The following is a 27,609-nucleotide window of genomic DNA, read 5'->3' as shown; positions in this document are numbered from 1 at the left end:
TTGTTTTCCGAAAAACAGTTTTTTTGCTTAAAACAAGGTAAAGCATCTGCTAATGGGGTAAGAAAAATAATCTTGTTTCCGTTTGAATTAACCTCAGTGGCAGATAATTTTGCTTGTTTTAAGCTTAATTTAGATTTTTTTTTTTTTAATTCAGCTTATTCAGCTTCACCATCAACTTGTTTCTGGGAAACTATTTTGAAAATTAGAAATTCATTAATTCAGCTAACACTAACCCTTGTGGTGGCCTTGTGGCGAAGGCCTGGGAGAAGGTAGACGGACAGGCAGCAGAGACCAGGGAGGAGTAGATGGAGGTAGCACCATGGTGGAGATGATGGGAAAAGTGGCCAGGTAGTGTTAAACCAAGCACCCAGGATGTTAGCCCACGGCGGAGTTGACGACGGGAGGAGCCATGATGTAGAGGTAGCTGACGACATCCGGGTGATGACCGAAGGAGAGGGAGCCATAGTTAGGGGAGCCTAAGGCGCAGACGGAGAGCCGATAGGACCAAGTGACACCACTGGCACTGAAGACCTAGGCGGAGCCGCTGCAACAAACGTCCGAGGAGGAACCAGAGCACCGGAGAACCAAGGCGGAGCCGGGGGGAATAAGGAGCCTGCTGAAGTCGTAGGAGTGGAGAGATGGAGCGCAGCGGAAGGCTCTCAAGTCTGTAGCACAGACAGAGTGACAACTGACCATGGTGGAGCCGGAGGGTCAAGGGGAACCCAGTGGTGCCACAAGGCAGAGGGTCTCTGGTGGAGCCGAGGGTGGGAGGAGCCAAGGTGGAGAGTGCAGGTCGAGGTGGAGAGAAGGGGTCAGCGGCCGGTGGCAGAGCCAGGGGATTGGGCTTCCACAGCTGGGCTTCCACTCTGGGGCGATCGTTGGCGCTGTACACCTCACAGGCTCCTTTGTTGTGGCGGGCGGAAGCGACCTGTCTGGTATTATGTAACGTTAAGGTCCAGATGATGATGAAGGGTAGTGATGGGACGGTTGATACTGGGGCTCTGATGCTCTGATGCAGTTTTCAAAGCACTATTGTATCTCACACTGACACTGTACCGATGCTTGTATCGAAATGACTATACCATGTGATTGATGATGTTTGAAGCTTCAAACGTAGCTTTAAATGCAGTATCGGAAGGCGGGTCAGCTGGTTTGAAAAAATTGGCTCTTCCCTCCATTGCATAAAAGGGAAATGATTATCCCGTCACTTTGAGGGCTGTCAGACATGCAAACGAGTGTGCGTGTGTGTATGTACACTTATTTGGGATTCAGTAGAATAGTTCTGAGTCAACTGTAACCTCAACACCAAACAGAAACTGAATGCACGTCACACCTCTGTTGCATTTAATCATGTATTATAGCTGGGGTCTCAAAGACCCCTAACCGAACATAAGGGTTAAACAGCTCACCCAAAATATTTTTTCAACAACTCACGTCAAATATTAATTATACTTTTATATTTTATATTATTGATCAATATGTGAATCCGTTGACCAGGCTACACATGACATGAGTTGTGGTCTCATTGGCACAAATTAATTTAGATGACATTAGATCAGATTAGATAGAACTGTACTGATCCCAGATTGATTCCACTCTTGTACACCACGGACTTCAGAAGCTTTGTTTTGTCATTTGCTTTTTCAAACCGTATATCCTCTGCTCCGTGATGATTTGTTAGATATGGTGGAGAAAACAACTCTGACCGCCAGATGTCGCTAATGCACATTGTTTTAAAATCTTAGAGTAATTAACCGTTTTTTGGCACAATTTGATGAAAGCCTCAAACTCTTCAGAAAGCCGTGCTGTTTCACGGTAGTGAACCACTCCATTAAAACGAGGAGGGCCGTGAATTCCTTTTTTCTGTCTTTAGGACCCAAAGAGAGATACCTGGCAGTAGCTTTCACGCTGACAAAGTCTCTTTAAAGGGGTACCAATTTTAATACTTCCTGTTGGGGGATGTTAAATGTTCTGTGTCCTGGGTGATAACAGGAAACAACAGGACATCCAACATTTGGCTGGAAACCGCTGCCCCCCTTATCACCAGACGTGGCGGGGATGTTACAGTGGTTTCATGAGGGTGTCGGTTAGGAGCTGATTGATGTGTTTTACATGCCCCATCCCGAAGGGGCACACCCCACAGACCTGGGAACAAAAAACCCTCAGGACTTTTGTCTCATGTCTATTATGAGGCTGCTGAGCGCAACAAGCCGGTCCCCAGTCTTTACAAGGGAGAGCACAACTCGCCAAACTCTGCTTTTGAGCCTTTCTTTTAGCAGGTCAGCCTGGTATGAGTCACCACCTCGAGTAACCTCTCACACACTTTATCATAACGGGAGGAGCGCTCGGGGGCGGCGCTCTCAAAGTCCATCTTGTTTTTTCTTTTTTTTTTAGATGGCTATTTCACTATTTAATTCCTCACAATTATATATAGCCAAAGAACAGCCAGACAATGTATTAATCCAAGCATCTAACCTCTCAAATTAGATGAGTCATGATTATCATTTAATTCCTCAGCAATAAATACACCCAAATATCAATCAGACAAGCCAACATGGTCTGGATGAAATGGCTGTTTAAATCTTTAATAAGATCAGCCTGATATGCTTGACCTGCTGAAAATGCCTCTGATGATGCGCTCCCAGAGGAGAGATAGCCCATGAGCATCTCTCCGATCTGAGGTAGCATCGTATACAGCCTTGTTTATAGGCTACTTTCGCCTAGCTCCGCAGCGCGAGTCTCCCCAGATGGACGAGGCGTTTATACTCGGAACCTTCAGGAATCAACGGTGAGAAGAAGAATGGGCCACATGTGACAATGATTATTTTAGTACATCACCACCAATACCACACTACAAAAAGAATCGTGTAAAATCCATTAAACCCTGAGACTATTACTTGTGACATTAGAACAAAATATGTTGATATAAAAACATGTATGTAGGCTATACAACTAAATTAACGATCTCTTAAATATTTTCTAATTTCACTAAACATTTCATTAAGTTTCATGGACATTTTATAAAACATGGACCTTTGTTTTTATTAAAATGGCTTATGTCTGCTATAGGCTCATTTTGTAAACGTAAGCAACAAATTTAAGCGCACAAACTGGGTGCCGCCGGTGCGGTGAGATGTACATGCTCGGCCAGATTCGGCTCGAAGTTGTGCATCTTCGGATGCGGAGCTGCGCGCGCTGTTACAAAAAAAGCCGTGCACACTGACAAGCGAAATGGGGTCTTGCGCACCCAACGCGCATGACCGCCCATACCGCAATGACGTCATTTTTGCCGCGCGTCAACTCGTCAAGGAGGCTAACTTTAAAGGGGTCATATAATGCCATTTTTGTACAAGCTAATATGATTCTTTAGGGTCTAAATTAAAAGTTTGTAATATACTTTAATTAAAATTTCTCATTAGTATTGTAAGAAAACACTCATTTTACCTGGTCAAAAACAGCTCTGTTTTCAGCACGCAGTTTTAGTGCATGCGTCTTTAAATGATAATGAGCTTTGCTCACCCCGCCCCTCTGTTCTGTGCGTACACCGTTTGTAATAATAACACAATAACCATAACGCGTTGTTCATTATAAACGTGGGATTATGAATTATATTTAGAACGTCGTACATAGAAAACATGCCGTAATGTACCCTGAGTGTAAACAGCCGCATTCATCGTGAAGCGTGCAAGCGATTTGCAAAGATTGATATAAATATTAATATAAAGGTTAATAAAACGTTACACTCACTTCAGTTATTCTGGAGGTGCAGCAGGAACACGAATAGTTGGTACCGATCCTTTTTTCAGGAGCAGCTTCTTAGTAGGGATGCAACAATACAGTTAGCCCACGGTTCAATACATACCTCGGTTTTTTAACCACGGTTTTCGTTTCGGTTCGGTTCTGATGGCTTGACACATAATAGTGTTTTTTTGTTATTCTGTGCTTAGGCAATAGGAACAGTAAGAGGTTAAGGAGAAAAAAATAAAAACGATTTATTGCAATACTCCTTTATTTTACTTAAAAGCTAAGCAAAGTCCACTAGTTCTTAGTGTATTGTATAATATACAATTAACACTGACATCTCTTTACCTCAGAGCGTCCGTTAACTGAATGTCACCTGAAAATCCGATAACATCAGCAATTTTCATTCAAGCAGCTGATTTCTGTGAATGAATGTAAAACTAAATGTATATTGCAGCACAGGGTGAAGTCAGTATATACATTAACGACGATTTGAGACAAATAAATGTACATTTAATGTAAAACTATATAGATGGCATTCTGTGGCGCGGCAGGATTTTGAACACGGTCCTGAGCCGAAAGGCGCCGACGGTGTGTGTAGCGCTACGTACACTCATAGAGAATAATGTTTTCGAATTTAAAAGACGTGGCGCTGCGCGTCCGGTGTGCGACCCCTTTAAATTGACCATTTCAAATAAACATATTTGTGCCTTCAGACAGTGATATTGGGTGATGGCGCCGCAGATGTGCAGTCATGTTGGAAGTGTTTCCGTTTGAGTAGGCTACACGTGTAAAACAATGCTTGCACACAGTTATTTTTATTGTTTACCGTTTTTTCTTCCTCGGCACTATACTCAACGGCAAAACCGAAATGTCCCCACACCACGGATTTGAAAGACGCCGGCGCTTCCTCGTACTGTAGCATCACTTCACCGCCGCTCGCCATGTTAAAGTGTGGAATGATGGTTAAGCGCCCCCTAAATTTAGAGCATATTGAATATTTACTCGCTGGGAATTTCCTTATCAGCTTGTAGACTTACAGGCACACACAAACAGTCAATTCGGAGAGAAATAAAACGCACATAAATTATTTAAACGTAAAACCGAAAAAAACGCAATTCACAAGCGCGTATTGAACCGTGGATGTCGTACCGAACGGTTCAATATTATATTGAGAATTGTGGCATCCCTACTTCTTAGCAAAACCAGCTTTATAACGTTACTGACCCTCGTTTGTAAAGCAGTCTGGTGTGTGAAATGATTCGCGCAAACATGAAAGCGCCGGTCCGCGCGGACTATGATTGACAGCTCGCTCACGAGTGAGGGCGGGTCTGTGTTGAAACGCTGCTGTCAATCAACAATCGTGGGAGGGGCGTCGATTTTGTGACGTCACAAGATCGAATGGCTTTATTTGAGATGGGGGAAAACATATAAGAAGATAAAAAAAAAAAAACTGGATGGATTTTTATCATTTTATGATGGTTGTGTACAGGCACTGCCAACATACATTTCAGAACAATCAACTTGTAAAAGTTCATGTACCATTATATGACCCCTTTAAGTGTTTTACGGGTCTCTTTTTTCTGTGACTAGTGAAATCTGGCCACTGCACGAGCGACCACCCTGAGCAGTTCCCCTTTTTTATCATCACGGGAGGGACGCTTGGAGGCGGCAAACTCACGAGATTCAGTGTTCTCTGCCCAAGCCGAAGAAGCGCCGCATCACACGCTTCGGTAGTCAGGCATAAAGGACATCACGATCTAGAGAGAGAGCGAGCGATAGGGGTGGACCCGTCTCTCGCTCCTCAGACAGATCAACATGTGAGCCCAATGATGACATTGTGGGTGCCAGGGACGTCGTTAGGCCTATTTTAGGGGGGCTGAAGCTACCACAAAATGTTCCTAAGCCCCCCTAAATGATAATAAGAACAACAATAACAATTCGATTTATCAATAATCGTATCCTCATTCATATTTAGACGCAACAAATGATATATATCCAGCTACAAAAAATAGCCGAAATGTCGGAAGTTGGACAGAAGTACAAAGAGTCGTTGTGCTATCAAGATGATGCACCGCACCGTCTCGTTGCATTGGTGTGAACTGTGGCAGCTTTCAGAGCATTGCAGACCGGAGCGCTGCAAGTAACTGGAGGATTCATCTCGTCTCGTCGTTACTCTAGTTTGGTCTGAAGTTGAACTCGCTATGCACCCTCCTGCCCACACACACCGATACACACGCTAATGGTGAAAGGAAGATTGGTAAGTGTCGTGATACAGAGTGAAATTGTAAGCTGTTTTTAATTACCTGCTTACCTTTAGCTACGTTTTCTTGAGGTAAAGGAAAGGGGATATTTTGATTTGCTATGGAAAACTGTAGAGTGAACATGCAAAATACAAGAAATGGTTAACTTAGCAAGCTAATCACAACTCTTTATTCTTTGCCAATAATATAACTATAATATCTCTATAATAGGCAAGATGTGAGTGCAAAGATTTTGCAAACGAAAGTTTCAAATACCCTGGGTGCTACCCCTTTGAAATAAGCAAAGCGAACGTGAAGCACTTTAACTGTGAACATTCCACAATGCTCAAAGGCAAGGGCAGCATGCTCTCTCCCCAAATAAACAAAACAGTATTGGTGTGTGTCCGATTCAGCCATAGGACGTGAACACTGAGGCACATACCGTTTGTTTTGTTTTTCTTTTGTTTCTTTTTCATCAGTTTAGAGGAAAAACAGAAAGATTTTTCTGTGCACTGCCTTGCAAAAACTAACTCCTATCAGAGTTTTTGAGAGCTTGAGATGCACACACACATCACTGTATGGTCTGATGACTAAAGACCTTGTCGATACACCTGTGGCGCATCTAATTATAGCCTCTGATACGCGCGCATTCCAATGACGTGCACTGTCCGAGTCTAAGTTCAAAGTCAATTCCATTGACGTGTTGCACACATATATTCACAGCTGGTCACACACAAAAGCGTTGCCCATAGCACTTAAAAAATCAAGCGCAGCATTGAGTATAGCTTTTGAAAGGGAACTAAGACAAATGAAACAGGAAACTTAAAGTGAGCAAACCAAAAGTCCATATATATATATATATATATATATTATTATTATTATATATTATTATATATATATACAGTGAGGAAAATAAGTATTTGAACACCCTGCTATTTTGCAAGTTCTCCCACTTAGAAATCATGGAGGGGTCTGAAATTGTCATCGTAGGTGCATGTCCACTGTGAGAGACATAATCTAAAAAAAAAAAAATCCAGAAATCACAATGTATGATTTTTTAACTATTTATTTGTATGATACAGCTGCAAATAAGTATTTGAACACCTGAGAAAATCAGTGTTAATATTTGGTACAGTAGCCTTTGTTTGCAATAACAGAGGTCAAACGTTTCCTGTAGTTTTTCACCAGGTTTGCATACACTGCAGGAGGGATTTTGGCCCACTCCTCCACACAGATCTTCTCTAGATCAGTCAGGTTTCTGGGCTGTCGCTGAGAAACACGGAGTTTGAGCTCCCTCCAAAGATTCTCTATTGGGTTTAGGTCTGGAGACTGGCTAGGCCACGCCAGAACCTTGATATGCTTCTTACAGAGCCACTCCTTGGTTATCCTGGCTGTGTGCTTCGGGCCATTGTCATGTTGGAAGACCCAGCCTCGACCCATCTTCAATGCTCTAACTGAGGGAAGGAGGTTGTTCCCCAAAATCTCGCAATACATGGCCCCGGTCATCCTCTCCTTAATACAGTGCAGTCGCCCTGCCCCATGTGCAGAAAAACACCCCCAAAGCATGATGCTACCACCCCCATGCTTCACAGTAGGGATGGTGTTCTTGGGATGGTACTCATCATTCTTCTTCCTCCAAACACGTTTAGTGGAATTATGACCAAAAAGTTCTATTTTGATCTCATCTGACCACATGACTTTCTCCCATGACTCCTCTGGATCATCCAAATGGTCATTGGCAAACTTAAGACGGGCCTTGACATGTGCTGGTTTAAAACTGTAAAAAAAATCCTGTTGTTTTTACGGAAAAAAACTGGCAGCTGTGGTTACCAGAACAATACTGTAAAAAACACATCAAACCGTAAACATACTTACGGAGTTACATGTAAATTTAACATTTTAAACATGTATATTTAACATTGGATTTCAGTAATATGATATAATGTTAATTTACTGACCTATTGAAGTATTATTATCTGTTTTGTACCATAGAATTACGCTGACAAACCAACAATCTCAGCAGTAATGAGAGTTACATGATTAATCAAAGCTCATCACAAATAGTTCTTCCACAAGAAAGATAACATTAATATATAGAAGGTGCACAGTGTCATTCACTCAAACATTAAACACCATCATGGTAACACACATGAAATTTTAAAAATACAATAAACATTAATTTAACAACATTAAATGTAACATAAACCCCTAATGTACATAACTGATTATAAAAAACTAAGAAAACTATGACGAAACAGTTATTTCAACAAAAACACATCAAATGTGAAGTGTTACGCAGGGAATTGTGGGAATGTCAATTTACGTTTTTTCACTGTAAATTATACAATGACTTGTTCGTTTTTACTTCCAAAAACTGTAAATTTAACAGTATTTTACAGTAAAAATGACATTAGATGTACCATTAGATCTATCAAAGTTATTTACCGTATATAGTACGGAAACTTTCTGTTAACCAATTAACAGTTTTTCACTGTAGCATTTTTACAGTCTTTTACTGTTAAAATCACGATCATTTTTTACAGTGTAAACATATTAATGGCAAAGGTGTAAATTCACTCTATATAGCACAAACAGGACTACCATAATATGTGAGCCACATGTATGTACATGTTTTCATTTTTGAGAGAATAATGTTTATGCATGGTTATTGAAAAAACTAAAAATGAAAGTTTCTGAAATAAGGCCACAAAACACGTACTAAATATGTGTAAATAAGACTTTTGACTAATGTCGTCGCCTAGAGTTTTTTCTTCAAAATGATGTGAAAATCATCCTGCCTAATCATTCACATAAAACGATACATTGATTTAAGTTTTGTGAAACACTTTTAGTTTGGAAAGCCAATATGCAGATGGGGCGTAAACGATCCAACAGCATCATGCATATTTAGTAGTTCACACCTGATGAGACAATGTCCCTGCATACTTAATGAGCCATTCATTCAGGTGTGTCACCTATAGCTAACTTAAATATACAAGCTTCATAAAAATGATCATTCTAGAAGAAAATTTCAGATGGCATTTTCAGATGGCATATATATATATACACACACTACCAAATTGGTTCACAGTTGGAAGCATCGCAATTTTTTTTATTTTTCCACAAATTGTGCTTGCAAATTGTACAATATCCAAGGTTGCCTTGTCTAGTGTCTAGTAATTGTGCAGTTAATTCTCATACTGTATTTTCAGTTTTGGAATATTTATCCTCTCCCCAAATTTGTCACCAATAAAACACAATACAAATTATTTAAAGAAAAAAAAAAATTACCTTTTAATAGTTTGTTTACATCTACCTTGTAAATATATATTTTTTATTAAAAAGGTTACAATTACAACAACAATTCAAGTGTAATCTTTCTTTGTAAAAACTAAAGTATACAAAACGTATTATTTGATGACTTTATTTTTGACAAAACATACTATATTTAACATATGAGCAAAATTGGCAAACAAAAGTTTATTTGATGTGGCAGTCTATTGTACAGTAAACACTTTATAATCTATTCAAAACTAGTCAACGTCTTTCAAAACTAAAGTATACATTTTATCATACGTATTTCAAAGTAAAGGATTTATTAGTTAGTTGATGACTTTATTTTTGACAAAACACATACAGTATATATTCCTCATCTCAGTAGCAATAGAGTTTGCTAAAAGCTGTTCATTCAATACAGCAGTATTTGAAAATCGATAATATTTTGTAAAATTACATTTATATTTGCATTTATGTCAAAACCTAGACACTTTTAAACATCAAAATGACATTTATTAATATGTATTCGTGTCAAAATGACATATAAACAGATTTTCCTATTCAATTTTGCATGGAAACGCTTCCAAGACGCTTGCGTGTCGCGTGAAATATATATATATATATATATATATATATATATATATATATATATATATAACATATGAGCAGAAATTGCTAAACAAAATCTTATTTGATGTGGCAGTATATTCTACAGTAAAAACTGTACTCAAATCTAGTCAACAAAATGTTGTTTTTCATATTTCGCCTGACTGTAACGTTGTTTTTATGAAATATTAGGGCATATAAATGTTAATTTGCAGTTTAATACGTAATATTTTACTCATCTCAGTATAGCAATACAGTTTGCTAAAACATCATCATTCATTCACACACGCGATTTAAATTTAAACTGTCTTTTTGCGAGCTGTGGTAAACAGCGCGCATCTCTGCGGCTGCCGTTCATTCACAGAAACGCGATTCACTTGAGAAAAAAAAAACTTACTGCAGTATTCCTCAGCTCAGTCGGATCCTTGCTCCTCGAAATACCCGCACTTCTGAGGGACATTTTCCATTATTATTATTCCTCACAGCGCTGCGAGACGGTGTAAACAAGTAATGATCTGAATAAACTTGTTGGACCTGCAACCTAGAAGTTATACTTTTATGTTTTTTTGAATGCTTACTGAAAGTTTCTTTATTCAAGAATGTTCTTTATTCTTTATTTAAAATGTGAGGTGAACTTTGAGAAAAGAAATTAGGGATTGAAACCCTATGAATAGCTTGTAATTAGCCAGTCGTTAGTAACTATAATGCAGACAAAAGAAATGCATATTTCGAGCCATAACCAGGCTGGAGAGGTGTGAATGTGTGCAGGGGGAGACTGAGACTGAATGGGGCTCGTTTGCACCACAAAACAATAGAGACAATATACTGGATAGATGGTTAGAAGATGACAATACACATCAGAAGCATCTTAGCGTCAAATCAAAATAAAGTCACATGACATGGTCTTGAAAAACATTTAACTAAATACAGAGTTTTGGACTTATTATCTTCAGATTTTAAACATAAAATGTTTAGACATGTGGCTTTAGCTGTAGTGCATTTCTAGATTGCTCCAGTGCCAACTTCAATTTTATTTTCATGAGGATGTTTCATAAAAATTAATTTCTAATAACTTTACAAAACTTTGAAGCTATTTATAACAATTTTTGTCATTATGACAATAATTAATTCTACATTTACAATAAACTGCCAGGTGTCAGCTTTCAAATGAGACCATACTTGTGCTTTTAGTACAAAGGGTTCATGAACTGTATCTGTTTCAGTTTGGGTATGTCATTTCTGGGGATTTTTCAAAAGTGGGGTTGCAGCTTAACAGGTTAAAGGCAGACTAACAGGTCTTTGAGGGTCTAGCTGATAGACAGGTGTTCAAATACTTATTTGCAGCTGTATCATACAAATAAATAGTTAAAAAATCATATATTGTGATTTCTGGATTTTTTTTTTTTTAGATTATGTCTCTCACAGTGGACATGCACCTACGATGACAATTTCAGACCCCTCCATGATTTCCAAGTGGGAGAACTTGCAAAATAGCAGGGTGTTCAAATACTTATTTTCCTCACTGTATATGGAATTATATATATATAATTTAACTTAATTATTAAAGATAAGAGGTTGCATTCAAAATCCTTATATGAAGCTTTGTATTGCTAATGCTATATATTTGTGTTTTCCCTGTCTTTACACAGATGTCTAAGAGGATACTTGAACAACAGCTTGTCTGTTTTTGACATGGGTGAATTTAAAAACGGAAGTTTCCAAAATCAGTACTGCAGGTACTGCAACACCCATGCTAGTTTTACCTTGTTAAATGCTATTCATTTTCTTTTTCTTTTCTTTTTTTTTTCACTTTCATGGAGATCAAGTTCTGTTATTCCCCTCTACAGATATCGGGATTACAGAGCACCTCCGTGGAGTCCTGAACCCTACGATTTCACCTTGCAGTTCTGGCATGTTTTGGCTGCCAGACTAGCCTTCATCATCGTCTTTGAGGTCAGTGCTACTTCACATTTTTGTAATCTTATTTGAGTAATGTTTTATAGCATTCGCAATGTAGTTTTGGGGAAGCTACTTCGAAACTTTAGCTTGCAAATCTACAATATATTCATAATTTTAAGTTAAGTTTTTAAGTTTAAATGAAGTTAAAGTTAAAGCTGCCCTTTGATAGAGTTACAATATTATTCAAGGCAATAGTCATTAGTGACTAGTGTAATGGAAGCCATCTGGTACAAGAGAGCTATGCAGGTAAACCTCGACTCGACTAACACTAGAGGCTGTGGTCTTTAGCATTCTTGTTAACGTGCCCAACTCTCATGCCGACTATCACTGGTTCTTGGAGTGCCCTGCAAGGAGCAAGTTAAAGTGGTGCCGTGACCTGGGTGGGAATGAGGTTTAGGATGGTCAGTGTAAATGTAGGCCAACTGGTACATGATAGCTGTGCATATAAACATCACGTTGTGGTCATTAGCACACCTCAATTTAAATTACCTACATGAAAGGCTGATTTAGTTGTCGTTAGCTACTCAATACTGCAAAATAATATTTAATATGTATGCATTTTTTATTGTCTGTTGTATTCTCCATAGCACCTTGTGTTTGGCATTAAGACCTTCATAGCCCACATGATTCCAGACATGCCCAAAGACCTGTGTGATCGCATGCGCAGGGAGAAATATCTAATGCAAGAGATGGTGTATGAGGCGGAACTGGAGCACCTGCAGAAAGAGCGGAAAAAGAATGGCAAACGTTATCACCATGAGTGGCCTTAGCCGTGCCTGCCCATAAATACACAGATAAATGCCCACTGGAGAATCACATACCCTTCCCACAAAAGCACATAAATGCTTGAAAGTGGTAAACAAACGTCTTTGCGCAACTGCAGCACAAATGTGAACACAGGCATTCATGTACGACTGTTCTGCTGCCTTGGATGGCTGGCTTTATTGATTCCATGCATGGACTGCCCACTTCAGATTTTCATTGCTATGATAAACCAGGGAGCGGATTCAGTGTTTGTTTGAGGTCAAAACTTGATCTCCGGGTGGGCCATTAGAACCAGGAGTTGGCAGCTGGACTCTGCACCAAAGAGGTTCTTCTCAGTCACATGACCCCTGCCTGAGACCTCAATTATCCTGTTTTTCCATCCTGCTGATTGTGTTTACTCACTAGAGCAGTAGTTCTCAAACTCTACTGATTGGCTACTTTAAAAACAGTTGGCTAGTTTAAGTTAATTCGGCTAAAAGTAGCAAAACAGCAACCTGGCAAAAGAAAAAAAAATGGTGGTTTGCCACATTTAAAAGTTTGAGAACCACAGCACTGGAGAAAGCTCTGATGATGTTTCATGGATATAATTGCGTAAGATCCATTTTGAGAGTGTGGAAAGAGTCGGATTCATTTGAAAGCAAGCGGAAATGCAACAAATTGGATATCCGAAAGCACAACTGGACCCGACTGCCTTCTCAATGGTAAAAAAAAAAGTCTGTTCCAGAGTACACTGCTGAAAGAGTTCAAGGTGAAGGTCATATGAAGGAGTTTCACTTTTGCAAACCCTCGCTATCTCCATGTGCCGGATCATCAACTTTTAAATCAATGGATTACAGCGTTCTCTGATACACGGTAAACTCAAGTGTGTAGGTGGGAAACAACTTTGAAAATATTCATTGAACACGCATCCATCCCAGCATGGCCTGCAGAGACGCTGCTCTTTCATCTGTGTCCTATCATAGTTCTGAATGGAGCACTCGTGCGGTTGGATTGTTTACTATGCAGATGAAGGGCTTTTGGAGTTCCTGTCCTCTGCTTGTCTACTTGTCTGCATCTCTGTGCGTGGCAGCTATCATCCCGCTGTGAAGCAGATCTCTACCTGGAGCCAGGCAATGTGACAACGTTTACTTACGAACATATTTACCGAATACGCCCTCTCTCTTCGCTTGCCAGCATCTCACATTGTGATTCTTGTTACAAAAGTGGTTTCTGGTAAAAAAAAAAAAGTACAAAAAAAATTACCAAATAAAAATCAGTCTGTTTATGCAATTGAACAGTTTGTATGTACTACATCGCCTTGAAAAGATATGCAGATCTGTCTTTCAATACAATGTCATTTTGTCTAGGCAAAATAAATTGCCAACTTTGGCAAAATGGTGATATAAATAACATGCATGTTATTTTTTTAATTGCATGTTGTTTCTTTGTTTTTTATTATTTTATAAAAGACTATGTCCTTGTCCATGTGTCAGGTTTTGTAGCGTGTGTGAGCTGAATTTGATGTGTGAGTGTATCTGTGTTCCGATGCCTGCGTTTGTTGCTCAGCTGTGATGTATTTTGTGTGTTTATGGCTCCATCAGCCCATGTGCCCACCGACCTAAGCTCACGGAAGTGCATCTCTACAGTATATAGTACTGCATGTATGTACTGTGAATTTTCCGTATGCATAGATGACCCACTACAATTGCAAAAGTGTTCAGCATACAACCAGAGTGTGTTGAGTGAAATGCGGTATCCAATAATGCAATGCTTCCGACATAACCTACAGTACCATAGAGTGCTACAGTGATGATGTATTTTTGTAGGCCAACCCAGAAGTTAGCATCACCCTGGTTCAACAAAAAGCCAATAGGATTTTTTCTCTCTTCTTTTGGATTAGTGCAGAAAACAAGTTACGTGACCAATAAAAGTTTATGATGTTTTGTTCATCATGATAATCTTCTCAAATTAACAGCTTTTATTCATTTTAATGTCTTAATACAATCGCCAGAAGTAAAAAGCTAAATGTAGGCTATAAACGAGCTACTCGATGGTTGCATGTCCTGTCTTCAATGTCACAACCATTAAGGTTCTTAAACTCTTTCAGTCTTTATAAAATAAAATAAAAAAATGTCTCTATTAAGTTAATAGTTTGCTAGAATCCGATTATAAACACAACAACGCTGTGAAAGTGGACTAGAGAGTAGACATTGTTTATGTCCCCAACAACCTCCTTAGTCCCTTTTGACCACTTGTTAGCAACTGCCTTTTAAAGTAAAAACTTTCAAATCAAAAGTGGGGTAAAACGTCTCGGTTACGTATGTAACCCTCGTTCCCTGAGTAGGGAACGGAGACGTTACGTCGGATGACGACGAATGGGTTTTCGCTTAGAAAGCCTATCATCTTCGAGTATATAAAACGAGCCAATGGCAATGAAATGCCATGGGTCTGCGGAATTTGCATAGCGTATCTCCGCCCCATCCTGGGGGTATATAAGGAAGTACGCCGGCGACATGCAGATATGTTTCTTCGCTGAGGAGCCGAGACTGAACTCAGGCGTTCCAGTGGTACAGCGGAAGTGGCAGGGAGACGTAACGTCTCCGTTCCCTACTCAGGGAACGAGGGTTACATACGTAACCGAGACGTTCCCTTTCGTTGTCACTCCGAGTTACGTCGGATGACGACGAATGGGGTTCCCAGTGTAATCACGCCACCTCTCGACTGTCTTCCAGTGCCCTGCGTAAGTCTGAGCTCCCTGTCGTGAGACTGGCACGGACGAAGGACTCCTACTTAACACAGGAATACCAAGGTACACTGGGAAGCATATCTCAGTGGAAATATGCAATCATGCCCAACCCGAAGGGGGGGACTTGGAATACACATATGACCCCGAAGGGCTGCATACGGAGTAACACTGGGGTGTCCAGCCGCAGGTGGAATATTTCAACCCCAGGGGTGGCAAGGTGGCTTGCCAAGGGAAAGACACATGCTCAAAGAGGCTTACAGTGGAAATACACATGTGGGGGTCGCCCGGAGGGGAACCATGCACATGGAGGCACCTAGCCAAGTGCGAAAGCCTCCGGTGGCATAACTCTGGTGTTGACGTCGTCAGTGCTGGAGGAGACTCAGGGCTTATTAGGCTCACCTGAGGAAATATCGCACGTATCCCGTCCGTGGAGAGGAATGGCGAGCAAGCGAAGACACCTGAGCAGAATCTAGTACCGGCTAGTTGAAGCGAGTACATGAGAAGAAACTGGCTCCACTCGGAGATTGTAGAATCTCGCGAATGTGTTAGGTGTCACCCAGCCTGCAGCTCTGCAGATGTCTGTTAGCGAGGCACCATGCGTTAGAGCCCAAGAGGATGCCACACTCCGAGTGGAGTGGGCCGTCACACCAAGGGGGCATGGTCGACCTTGCTGCTGGTAAGCCAAAGCAATGGCGTCCACTATCCAGTGAGACAACCTTTGCTTGGAGAGAGCCTTTCCCTTCAGCTTCCCACCATGACAGACAAAGAGCTGGTCTGAGGTCCTGAAACACTGCGTTCTGTCTACGTAAGCACGGAGTGCGCGTACTGGACAGAGCAGTGCCACGGCTGGGTCTGCCTCCTCCAAAGGCAGCGCTTGCAGGTTCACCACCTGGTCTCGAAAGGGTGTGGCGGGAACCTTGGGCACATATCCAGGCCGGGGTCTCAGGATCACGTGAGAGTTAGCCGGCCCGAATTCCAGGCACGCTTCGTCAACCGAAAATGCCTGCAGGTCCCCTACCCTCTTGATGGAGGCCAATGCAACCAGGAGCGCTGTCTTCATTGACAGGAACTTAAGCTCCACTGATTGCAGAGGCTCAAAGGGAGCACTCTGCAGGGCAGTTAAAACCACTGAGAGGTCCCAAGAGGGTACGAGGGGAGGACGAGGAGGATTCAGTCTCCTCGCTCCCCTCAGGAACCTGACGATCAGGTCGTGCTTTCCCAAGGACTTACCATCAACTGCGTCGTGATGTGCGGCGATGGCGGCAACATACACTTTCAGGGTGGAGGGAGACAGCCTTCGCTCCAACCCTTCTTGCAGGAAGGAAAGCACGACACTGATGGGGCATTTCGTGGGTTCTAGATTTTTAGAAGAACACCAGTTGATGAAGAGGTTCCACTTCAACGCATAGACATGTCTCGTGGACGATGCTCTAGCGGAAGTGATGGTAGCCACCACCGCTGGTGGTAGGGTACTCAAACCTACCTCGTCCCGTCCAGGAGCCACACGTGGAGGTTCCACAGATCGGGACGAGGGTGCCATAAGGTGCCCCGTCCCTGAGAAAGCAGGTCCTTCCTCAGGGGAATAGGCCAGGGAGGTGCTGTCGCGAGGAGTACTAGTTCTGGGAACCAGGTGCAGTTGTGCCAATACGGGGCAACCAAAATTACCTGCTCCTCGTCCTCCCTGATCTTGTGCAAGGTCTGCGCAAGAAGGCTCACGGGGGGAAACGCATACTTGCGGAGGCCCCGCAGCCAGCTGTGCGCCAGTGCATCCGTGCCGAGCGTGCCCTCGGTCAGGGAATAAAACAGGTCGCAGTGGGACGAGTCGTGGGAGGCAAACAGGTCTACCTGTGCGTCCCCGAACTGACCCCAAATCAGCTGAACCGTCTGGGGATGGAGTCTCCATTCTCCAGCGAGAGGCCGAAGCCGAGACAGCTCGTCGGCTGCCTGGTTCAGGTCTCCCGGGATATAAATGGCTCGAAGCGACCTCAGATGCTTCTGACTCCATATGAGGAGGTGGCGGGCGAGTTGCGACATACGGCGGGAGCGTAGACCACCTTGACGGTTGATGTACGCTACTGTGGCGGTATTGTCTGATCGGACTAGTACGTGTTGACCCCTGAGCAATGCACGAAAGCGGTGCAGGGCAAGGCGTACAGCCAGCAACTCGAGGCAATTGACATGCCAAAGGCGCTGGGGTCCTGTCCAGGAGCCCGCGGCAGCATGTCCATTGCACATGGCACCCCAACCTGTGGCGGAGGCATCTGTTGATACAACAACATGCCTGGAAGCTCGTTCTAAGGGAACTCCGGCCAGTAGAAAATTGAGGTTCGACCACGGGGGGAAGGTCTGACGGCAGGTCGGAGTCACTGGGACTCGGAGCGTGCCGTGTTGCCATGCCCACCTCGGGACTCGATCGCGAAGCCAAAGCTGAAGCGGTCTCATATGAAGCAATGCCATACTGCGGAACCAAAGCAACTGCGGATGCCATATGCCCCAGGAGCCTCTGAAAAATTTTCAGTGGGACCGCACTCTTGCCCTCGAACTGACGAAGACAAGTCAGCAGTGACTGCGCGCGCTCGCTCGTAAGCTGCGCGCACATGGCGACCGAGTCGATTTCCATACCGAGAAAAGAGATCCTCTGCACTGGGCAGAGTTTGCTCTTCTCTCAGTTGACCCGAAGGCCCAGACGAGCTAGGTTCCGGAGCACAAGGTCCCTGTGTTCGCAAACCTGGTCTCGAGAGTGAGCTAGGATCAGCCAGTCGTCGAGATAGTTCAGGATGCGAACCCCGTGTTCTCGTAGGGGAACAAGGGCTGCCTCGACGACCTTCGTGAAGACGCGAGGAGACAGGGCTAGCCTGAAAGGGAGAACCGCGTACTGGTATACCTGCCCCTCGAAAGCAAACCGAAGAAACGGTCTGTGTCGAGGAAGAATGGAGACATGGAAGTAGGCGTCCTTCAGGTCGATCGCTGCAAACCAATCCTGTGGCCGTACGCATTCGAAAAGGCGTTTGGCCGTGAGCATCTTGAACGGCAGCCTGTGAAGGGAGCGGTTCAAGACGCGCAGGTCCAGGATAGGTCGTAACCCACCGGATTTCTTCGGTACAATGAAGTAAGGGCTGTAGAAGCCGGACCTCATTTCGGCTGGAGGGACAGTCTCGATCGCACCCTTCGCCAGTAGGGTGGCGACCTCCGCTCTCATGACAGGGGCATTGCCACCAACCATTGTGAAGCGGACTCCCCTGAAGCGGGGAGGTGACCGCGCGAACTGAATCGCGTAGCCGAGCCTGATGGTCCTCGCGACCCAGCGGGACAGACCGGGAAGCTCTAACCAGGCTCCCAGAAACTGAACCAGCGGGGTCATACGGACCACAGACGTACCGTCGGTGGTGCAGCGAGGCGGAATGACCGGCCCAGGCGTGGGTGGCATAGCGGCCCGGTGCGGGGGCACGGTCATTAGCCGCGTCCTGCCAGAGGAGGCCAGGGGAGGACCAGCGTCCCACGGGGGCGTGCTCCGGCAGGGGTCTGGCGACAGAGGGGGACGAGAGTGGCGGGGCTCGTGAGCGGCGTGCACTGTCATCTGAGAACTCTGTGTGCTCAGAGATGGGAGAGTGAGTTCTTTCTTTAACCATTTTAGGGTGCTGCCCGTCGTGGGACGAGCAGCGGGAATGGGACAACCAAGGATTCTCCCCCGGCTCTCCACCGGGGGAAGGATCGGCCCTGCTACAGTCTCCTGAAAAGAACTCAGTGCCATCTCTGAGCAGCCCGTCTCAGGAGCGCCGCTTGGCCTGGAGTTTAGCGGGGCGGGAGAGGGCTGTGGCGCCTTCCTGCGGCTTCCTCCACGGCGCTTTCGGGGACCACTCAAGACCAATGGCCGCGGCTGCCCGGGAAAGCATGGCCGTCAGCTCGGGATCAGACTCGGGCAATGCTGGCACACTCCTCTGGAGCGCCAAATGAGACATGCGGCAAGTCAGTGGACTGTACTGCAGGCTCATTTGGAACACTCGCGGGTTGCACAGTGCTAGAGGGCGGTGTGGAGCGTGGAATAGTCGGCGCTTTGTTCCACACCGTAACCCTCAGGTCACCCTGGCCGCCAGCCCGAAGTACCAGCTCTCTTGGAGCTCGTAGATCGGGGTGCGGGTGAGGGGACTCTACCACGAAGGTCATTGAGTCTCGACCGCAACCGTGCGATGGGCATGTTCCCGCAATGGGAACATGACTCATCCACAAACGCTGCCTTAGCGTGCTCGACACCCAGACACACAAGGCAGCGATTGTGCCCATCAGAGTCAGACACATATAGACCGCAACCAGAAATACACGGGCGAGGCATCTTTAAAAAGACGTGCCGCGTGCAATGCTCTTTTGTGAAAGGAGATTTCTCCACAAATGCTGAAGCGACCAGGGAGAGAACACACACACTCTGGCAAATCACTGCACAGATAAGCAGGGAATGCACTCGCTGGAACTGAATGTCACACCAACACTTGGAGAGAGGCTCGTCTCGAAGAGAATGAAGAGATAACTCAGAATTTGGCTGTGGAGTGAAGAATCAACTTGGCTCCGAAGCGAAAACATATCTGCATGTTGCCGGCGTACTTCCTTATATACCCCCAGGATGGGGCGGAGATATGCTATGCAAATTCTGCAGACCCATGGCATTTCATTGCCATTGGCTCGTTTTATATACTCGAAGATGATAGGCTTTCTAAGCGAAACCCCATTCGTCGTCATCCGACGTAACTCGGAGTGACAACGAAAGGGAACTGTTGTATTTGCTGTGATAAAATAAAATAAAAATATCTTGATCTCATCAACCAAATACCTTATTTCAGGCATTTAACCAAAAAACCCATTCAAAAACCCCAATGACTTCAGAATAATCGGAAGTGCTAAAATGCTAAATCATTTCCAGGTTTTGACCTACAAAACTATGTCATCCTCCAGCACTAATTTTCCAGTTTGATTAATGAACTAGAAGTAATATGATTATTATTAAATCATTTTTGATTCATTATTTGATTGGAATACCAAAAATGGATTAAAATGCATATTATTTCCAAAATATTACTCGGTTACTAGACATTACTTGAGTTATGTAGCAACTATGTAGCATACTAGGCCTACTGTTTGAAACATTTACCATTGCATAATGGATGCTGTTTCACATACTATTAAAAAATAGTATGCAGTATACACAAACTGTGCAGCATGAAATAAGCAGTAAGCTAATATTCCACTCCAAACATAGCCAACTACTGTCAAAATCTAACCGCATTAGCTCATATCAATCAATCCATTATTCATACAGTTAGAGCATAAAGCAGATGTGATGATTTAACACTAGAGACAATAGACACGTAAGACACGTAAGACATCTTATTTGACATTTTGCTTTTTTGTTTTATTTCTTTGTAAATTTAAATGTTTTATTTTCTGTTTCATTTTCTTTGGGTGTGTATGTGTGCACGTTTAAATGTGCATTTATAATTGTGTGTTTGCATGTGTGTGTGTGTGTGTGTGTGTGTGTGTGTGTGTGTGTGTGTGTGTGTGTGTGTGTGTGATAGAGTGTTTTGTAAAGCTGATGAAGTGAGTGCTCCCAGCATGCATCTCATTCTCACAGTTTTTCAAAACCCAACGCAATGGCTATGTTCGAAATAGCATACTATCCTACAACTCATACTGTTTCTTCAGTATGTATTGTATACTGTGTGAAGTATGTTCATTTTGTGTATGCATGGATTATGACTTACTACATGTGATAAAATGTGCAGTAGAGCAGTGTGTGAGATACTGTATCCCAAAATGCAATGCGCTCTACTTGACCTTACATTTTAGTTTGACAAATCCACTGAAAGTGATATGAACCATGATTCTCCTTTCTCACGTTCTGATCAACAGTGCAAAATAAACATTTTTATTTTAGAAATAACTAGATGTCACATAGTTTAATTAAATTACACATGCAATGTAATGAGGCCATGTGACCACTATGTAGCATACTACTGTTCAAAACATTTATCATTTCATAATGTGTTCTTTTTAACATACTTAAAAAAAAAATGTAGGCACATTACAGTGTATACTATGCAGTATGCAGTACGTATTCAAGAAGTACACTAGTATTCCATTTCGAACAGTCATTGCATGTCCTCCTCAGGCCCTTTGAGTGTTTGCAGATGAGAACTCTGTATCATATTTTCCTAGCTTGAATCAAGTATCGCTTTTTTAGGTATATATTTTTGCACTTTCTATTTGCATGGGTACAGTCCCCATATGAGTATAGATAGTATACACTAAAAAAAACTCAGAAAATAAGCTTAAATTGTGTTTTTGCCTTAGATACTTCACTACACTGGAAAAAGTCCAATTAAAGTTTAATTTCATGAAAACACTTTAGGAGTGTAATTTATTTCCTGTTAACTCTATTTAGGAATCACAGTTGAAATAAAAATCTATGTTAAAACTGATCACTGTGTAGTTTATTAGAACAGTTGTTCTCAACTGGTGGGTCACAATCCAAAAACTATAGTCCCTGGTCTACTTTGGTAGGGATGTGGACAGCCCAATTTTAGCATGGTGTTGGGTCACCATTTAGGTCAAATCAAGACCAGTTGAGAACCACTGTATTAGAAAACTAAATTTTGATTTGATGCTTTGTATGTTATGGATGCTAAGCAGGACCAGCAGTTCTCAGTAGAATGAAAATGTGAGGCTGTTCTTAAACAGGAAGTAGTCTTTAATGTAACACACCATTCTCTTGGTGTACTGTAATCTATGCATGACCTGATTTATGAGCCCAGCCTATCTAGGGCTCTTGACAAACCTTTGTGTTTTTTGTTTTTTTTGTGTTTTTTTTGTGTGCACTTTTTACTGTGAAGTGTGCATGGCCTATATCTGCTTAAATCAGAGAAGACTGATCTGAGATCTGTACATGTTGTAGTGGTTCATCATCATGAATGATCAGCTGTTAATGGGTTTGTGGCGTTCTCATTAACATTTTTACAGGCTATTGGGCAGCAAATGTTATTCAGGGTTTATCAAACACGCTTGGTAGTGTATAACATGTCTTCATTGAAAATGCCTGTCAAAAGCACATGAAACAATAAAAATGTTTAGAAGTAATGAGTAACAGCATGTATTATAACATCATAGTCAATGCTTAACAGATCTTACACAGAATTACTGCTTTCAATTCTAAGAATGACTTCCTGCAACATCAATCATTAGTCTAATTCAAAGCAATGCAATTGTGACTATTAAAAAGATGGATGCTATTTTGCTGTAAAATTTCACTGTTTACGTTTAAATTCAAAATTCCATTTCGGAGTTTTGTTCAATTTACATAAAGCATATGTATGACATTCAAATGGCAGAGAGACTCTAGTACGTAGGCTCTGTGTAGAGCCAATGGGCCTCATTATGAAGCATGAGCAAAATTAATTTTTGTGTAAATTGTTCGCAAAGCCATTCTGACTCAAATTTACAGATTCATGAATGTGTTCATATTTTGGCATATCGACAATTAGATTATTTTGGATTATGCAATATGTCAAAGTCTGAGAAGGGAGTTTACAAGATCCCACAGCGAAATGTGATTCATGGGTGAGGATTATGTTAATTTTGAATGAGCTTGCATGAATGGGGTTGAGCTGAGGTTGGGTCTTGACAAAAATATTTTTCTCTGATATTAGGGTTTTGGTTAGGTTTTTAGAAATGTAACAGATTTAAGGTGCAGTAAGCAATTTCTGATTTGAAATTGACACCCCAAAAAGCAGACCACTACCCAATAGAAACACTTTTTTTTCCCCAGCACACACAAAGAACAGACATCTAGCAAATATTCACAAAAATGTTTTGATTAAATTTTTCAACCGCATTTCTCAGAAATCGCTTATTGCACCTTTAATTTGAGCACTGGCAGTATATGTAATGCCTGCTACAGAATGTGCAATTTCGGCAATCCTGTAAGATCATTACAAATCACACTGTACGACATGGATCTAATAAACTTGGGTACGACATGTATGTATACTATACGATGATGACACTTATTGAATCGTAGGCTACGACACAAGATAGTATAGAGGAATAAAACATCATCAGCATGCGCTAGTGCTAAACAAATAGAGCAAGATTAATCGCACTTTGGCAAATGCGTTTTTTATGTGCGCTGAAAAAAAAGAGGAGGAAGCAAAAGAGGAGAATATGGACATGGCTAGGAAAAAGAGGCCAACTTGGCAAGCCAATTTTGTAAATGGAGCTTGAGGTAAGTAGTTTAAGTTTTTAGCGTAGTTTTAAGCTTTTGTCGTGTTGATCAATACTCCACTTTATGTTGCATTTTTATTGGCTAGTAGCAAAAACATTTTGAGATGACACTGACATTCTGACACTGTCAGAAAATTATCGCAGGCTATCTTTCCTCGTAAGACAATGACAAAGGCCGTCTTTGAACCTCTCTCACTGTACGACATAGGACCAACACACCTGTTTGTGATTATCAAGTGTTCCTGAAGATCCTAATTAGTTGTTTCAGGTGTAATTGAATATGATTGGAGGGAAACTTTGCAGGAAGATAGATTCCAGGATCAGGAATGAGCACCCCAGGTTTTAAGATGTTGATCCAGGAGCACATTCTAACTGGCAAATTAACAGTCACCTTGAATAATGTTCAATGCAACTCTGAATGACACCACATTATTTTATTTTTTTTATAGTTATGATATAAAGGCTGTTTATGAGATCCTTTGTTTATGATGTCCTGGTTTACGTGTAACGCAAATAACAGTATGCATACAAGAATTGTGCAAAACATGTATGTAACATAAATTTGGATCATACTTTTCTGTAATAAAATTTTGATTGTATCTTTTAAATGAAATAGCTGATGTATTCTTTGACTTCATTGACCATGTATTTACATTTATGATACTGAACTCAAAAAGTTACAGCTTTACTTGAACTTGACTAGTTTCATTTTGGTCAAAGGCAGCATTAGTATAAGCATTTTCCTGCAGGCCATCACTACTGCTCTTGACCGTCTCCATTTTTATGACACCTTCCTGTTCTGGATGTTTCTCCCATGCCTTGCCAAAGTCTCCCAAATCCTAATAGAAGCAAAGAAAGGTTCAGTGTGCATTCAGACAACTCAAAGGCACATTCTAAAAGACGCTCTGTACCTCTTTGTCTGTGTGTATGAATCTCTCAGAGCAGAAGCAGATCACGTCCTTCATTGATCGAGTCATACCTGGCTTCAACTTTTTGGGGTCCATTGGTCCTAAAGACACCAGAATTGCAGTTATATACAACAATTTATCGTAATTCTCAAAATAAAACTCCTTGCTCAGTTCACCCAGACCATTTATTGTGCAGAAAACTGGTGCATACATACAGAAAGCATACTGGTTGTAATGTCAGGGTGAATTAAGATTGCTCACATTGTTAGACAACTTGGCTTAATCACAGTTAAATAATATGGAGGAAGAAAGACAACTATTATGTCTGTGTCCTAATTCACACAATATGCGTCCTAAACAATATGCAAGATAATATGACGTTGGAGGTGGTAAGACATACCCTACTTCTGACCTCAAAGTGTTGCAAAAAAAACACAGAACTTAAAATTCTCCCATCTTCACTTGAAAACAACCATTGGAATTTCACTTTAGTCACTGTCATCTAGAAAGGGACGTCAAATGATGCTTCTCATTGAAATCAGAGTTGATCGATCTGCCCCAACTTTGTCCAACTTTAAGCATCGTAACAGTGGGCATTTTCAAGTGGGGAATGGGAAAATTTCAAGTTATCTGAAAAGTAGATTTAATGCATCCCAAATCAAAATATGTTCAAAATAGTATGCCAAAGGTCTAAAAGTGGCTAATTTCTTCTTAAATTCTCAAATTGCTAAAATAATGACTGTTGTAAAACTATAGATAGTCCCATCCTAAAATCATCCCATTGGTTGGCCCAGTGTTGTTGTCAGGCAGGGGTTTGTTTCTCATAAAATGGCATAATTTGGTGCTTAACTGCCATAGTTGAATGCATCTTTGGAGAAATTAACTAGCTAGTCACGTCTGTTTTACGAAACGGTAGTAACTTTGTCACACATCCATTGTTGAACCATGCTGGTTTTAACAATATAGAACTGTCATTAATTATGTAACGGGAGCGAGCTTTGCCATATTGTCAGTATATTTAGACTATGATCTCAGGTTCTGCCTTGGGCTGGGGCTGAGCAGGTGTAGATGCTGGCCTAGTGTGCTGCCGAGTCAGCGGCTTGGGCGACTGGAAGCAGCAGCAGAACTAGCCATCTTCGGGAGGAAGTGGCGCATGGCTTGCAATGATTTCTTGGCCGCTGTAAAAGGTTTAGCAAAGCCAACCAAACCGGCCCGCTGGGGATACATGGGAGTGAAGGAGGGCTGTCTTGTCGGTGTCCTTGATTTCCATCTTTGAAGTTCAAGCAAAGGTGGCGCTCAAGGACCACCAGAATGGCCATTGCATGCTTTTAAGTTCTCAATTGTTTAAGTTCACTTAAAACCTAACTGACTCTGTTTACGTGAATACTTGCCAAAACCAGCATTTTGACATTATTTTGTGTGTATTTGACTGTTTAGGCACGATATGCAGTGAAAAAGAACTATATTCAGTACTGCGAGGCAGCTTTATGTTTGCACACTTTGGCTGTGAGCACAAAATCTGCGGGAATGAGTAAAATTATGGTGCATAATTTTATACATGATAGAATATACGAAACCAGCTGCTATTTCTCGCTCTCTCATCTCTCCAACAGCGAGTTGACAAACCCTCCTCCCCTCACTCACTTGTTTAAAACATCAACAATATTCATCTTGACCAAATGAAACAGCAAATGTCGGAGAGATGAGAGAGGGGAAAAAGTGCAGCTGGTATTTTGTATTCAGCGTTTCGATATTACATTACACTACATTGCACTTAATTTATTAATTCAACCTGCCAATGTGGCTTGTAGGAGTGACTGCATTACATGCCATTGGTGAAATCCACCTGCATTTGGTGGGCTGGTGGATGTTAATGTCAAGCCCTTCTTCTAACCACAGGTCAAAATCTGTAGTTCCAACCACACAAATTTGCAATACTGTTCTGGGATGTTCGTTTGAGCTATGGTTTTGGGAACACCGAATCGTTGACGACAGAACTAGCGACCATAGATGGTTTGGGTAAACATTGAGGCCCTTTGCTGTTGTCTCGGCCACCTGTATGAAGAGTGTGTGTACATCTTATTTAAATCAGATGCATGACTTTTAAATTGGACTGCATTCTGACGCTATCGATATGATGGTATTTAATATTCCTACTTTGGTTTGCCTTTTATTGGCTTTTGGAGAGTAACTCAAACATTGGGCCTGCAGGACAGAAGTGAACCGAGGCCATGCCCACCCTTCATCACCCATAACCAGCTAGAGCTCTTGGAGTTGCGGCTTTCAACCTCGGGTGGATTTGTTCCTGACGTCTATCTGTAGGAAATCAATTTTAAGATCAGGAAGAGAGGTCGCAGGGGAGGTGCAGTGACATACCTGCAGTGATAATGGGAAACGTCCGCTCTTTGGTTTAAAAAGAGTTGATGAATTGTCTGCTCTTGTGCGGTACGAACACAGAAGCGCTGCGCTGTTACACTATGTGAACTCACTCAGAGGCCCATACAGAAGAAAATGAATAGTTGAATAAAGTCATTATTTGAGTTTTTTTTTTTTGTGCACACATTCTCGTTGCTTGATAAACTTATGGTTGAGCCACTGTAGTCACTTGGACTATTTTAAACATTGTCTTTTCAAACTTTCTGGCCCGGCAAGTTTCGGTCCAATAGAAGCCTATGGAGGAGTGATCTAGCTCTCAGATTTAATCAACAATATCTTAATTTGTGTTCTGAAGATGAATGAAAGTCTTACGGGGTTGGAACAACATGAGGGAGAGTAATTACTGACAGAATTTTAATTTTTGGGTGAACTAACCCTTTAAGTGATTATCAGTTTTAAGGAAAACATATTTAGCAAGAGGATAATGCTAATGGAGCTGCTTTGAAGGATGAGACAACACCAAATATATCGGACCCAACAACAAAACCACAACATGTAATTGTTATTATTTGTTTCATATGCCAAGAAATTAGCCATATAAAAAAAATATATAAAAAGATTTGTGTAAAAAGATTGATGTATGACTTCTTTAAAATAACTTTGATAAGACTATTCGCAGCTCTCAGATTCTTTGGTATGAATGGTCTTTCTCTATCTCTGAGAGCAGCAGATTTTTTATTGTTAG

At 41.9% G+C, this 27,609-nt stretch overlaps 2 protein-coding genes across 12 annotated transcripts in view; one reads left to right on the top strand and one right to left on the bottom strand.

The window, feature by feature from the left end:
* The window catches only part of ano3 (anoctamin 3), a 156,386-nt gene extending 141,516 nt beyond the window's left edge, over nt 1–14,870 (top strand). For all 11 annotated transcript variants that reach the window (XM_079859856.1, XM_079859849.1, XM_079859850.1 and 8 more), the window contains 3 exons: nt 11,516–11,602; nt 11,714–11,819; nt 12,413–14,870. In XM_079859856.1, the coding sequence (XP_079715982.1) occupies nt 11,516–11,602; nt 11,714–11,819; nt 12,413–12,595 (376 nt within the window). In that variant the 3' untranslated portion in view covers nt 12,596–14,870. The remainder of the gene's footprint in view (nt 1–11,515; nt 11,603–11,713; nt 11,820–12,412) is intronic.
* A 9,387-nt stretch (nt 14,871–24,257) lies between these two features.
* The window catches only part of slc5a12 (solute carrier family 5 member 12), a gene marked incomplete at both ends in the record, with an annotated part of 28,426 nt that continues 25,074 nt past the window's right edge, over nt 24,258–27,609 (bottom strand). Inside the window, 2 exons of the mRNA XM_079859749.1 lie at nt 24,258–24,419; nt 24,492–24,589. Of these exons, the coding sequence (XP_079715875.1) occupies nt 24,258–24,419; nt 24,492–24,589 (260 nt within the window). The remainder of the gene's footprint in view (nt 24,420–24,491; nt 24,590–27,609) is intronic.

Source organism: Squalius cephalus (assembly GCF_949319135.1).
Source record: "Squalius cephalus genome assembly, chromosome: 23".
Lineage (NCBI taxonomy): Eukaryota > Metazoa > Chordata > Actinopteri > Cypriniformes > Leuciscidae > Squalius > Squalius cephalus.
This window is presented reverse-complemented; position numbering and strand designations above follow the sequence as displayed.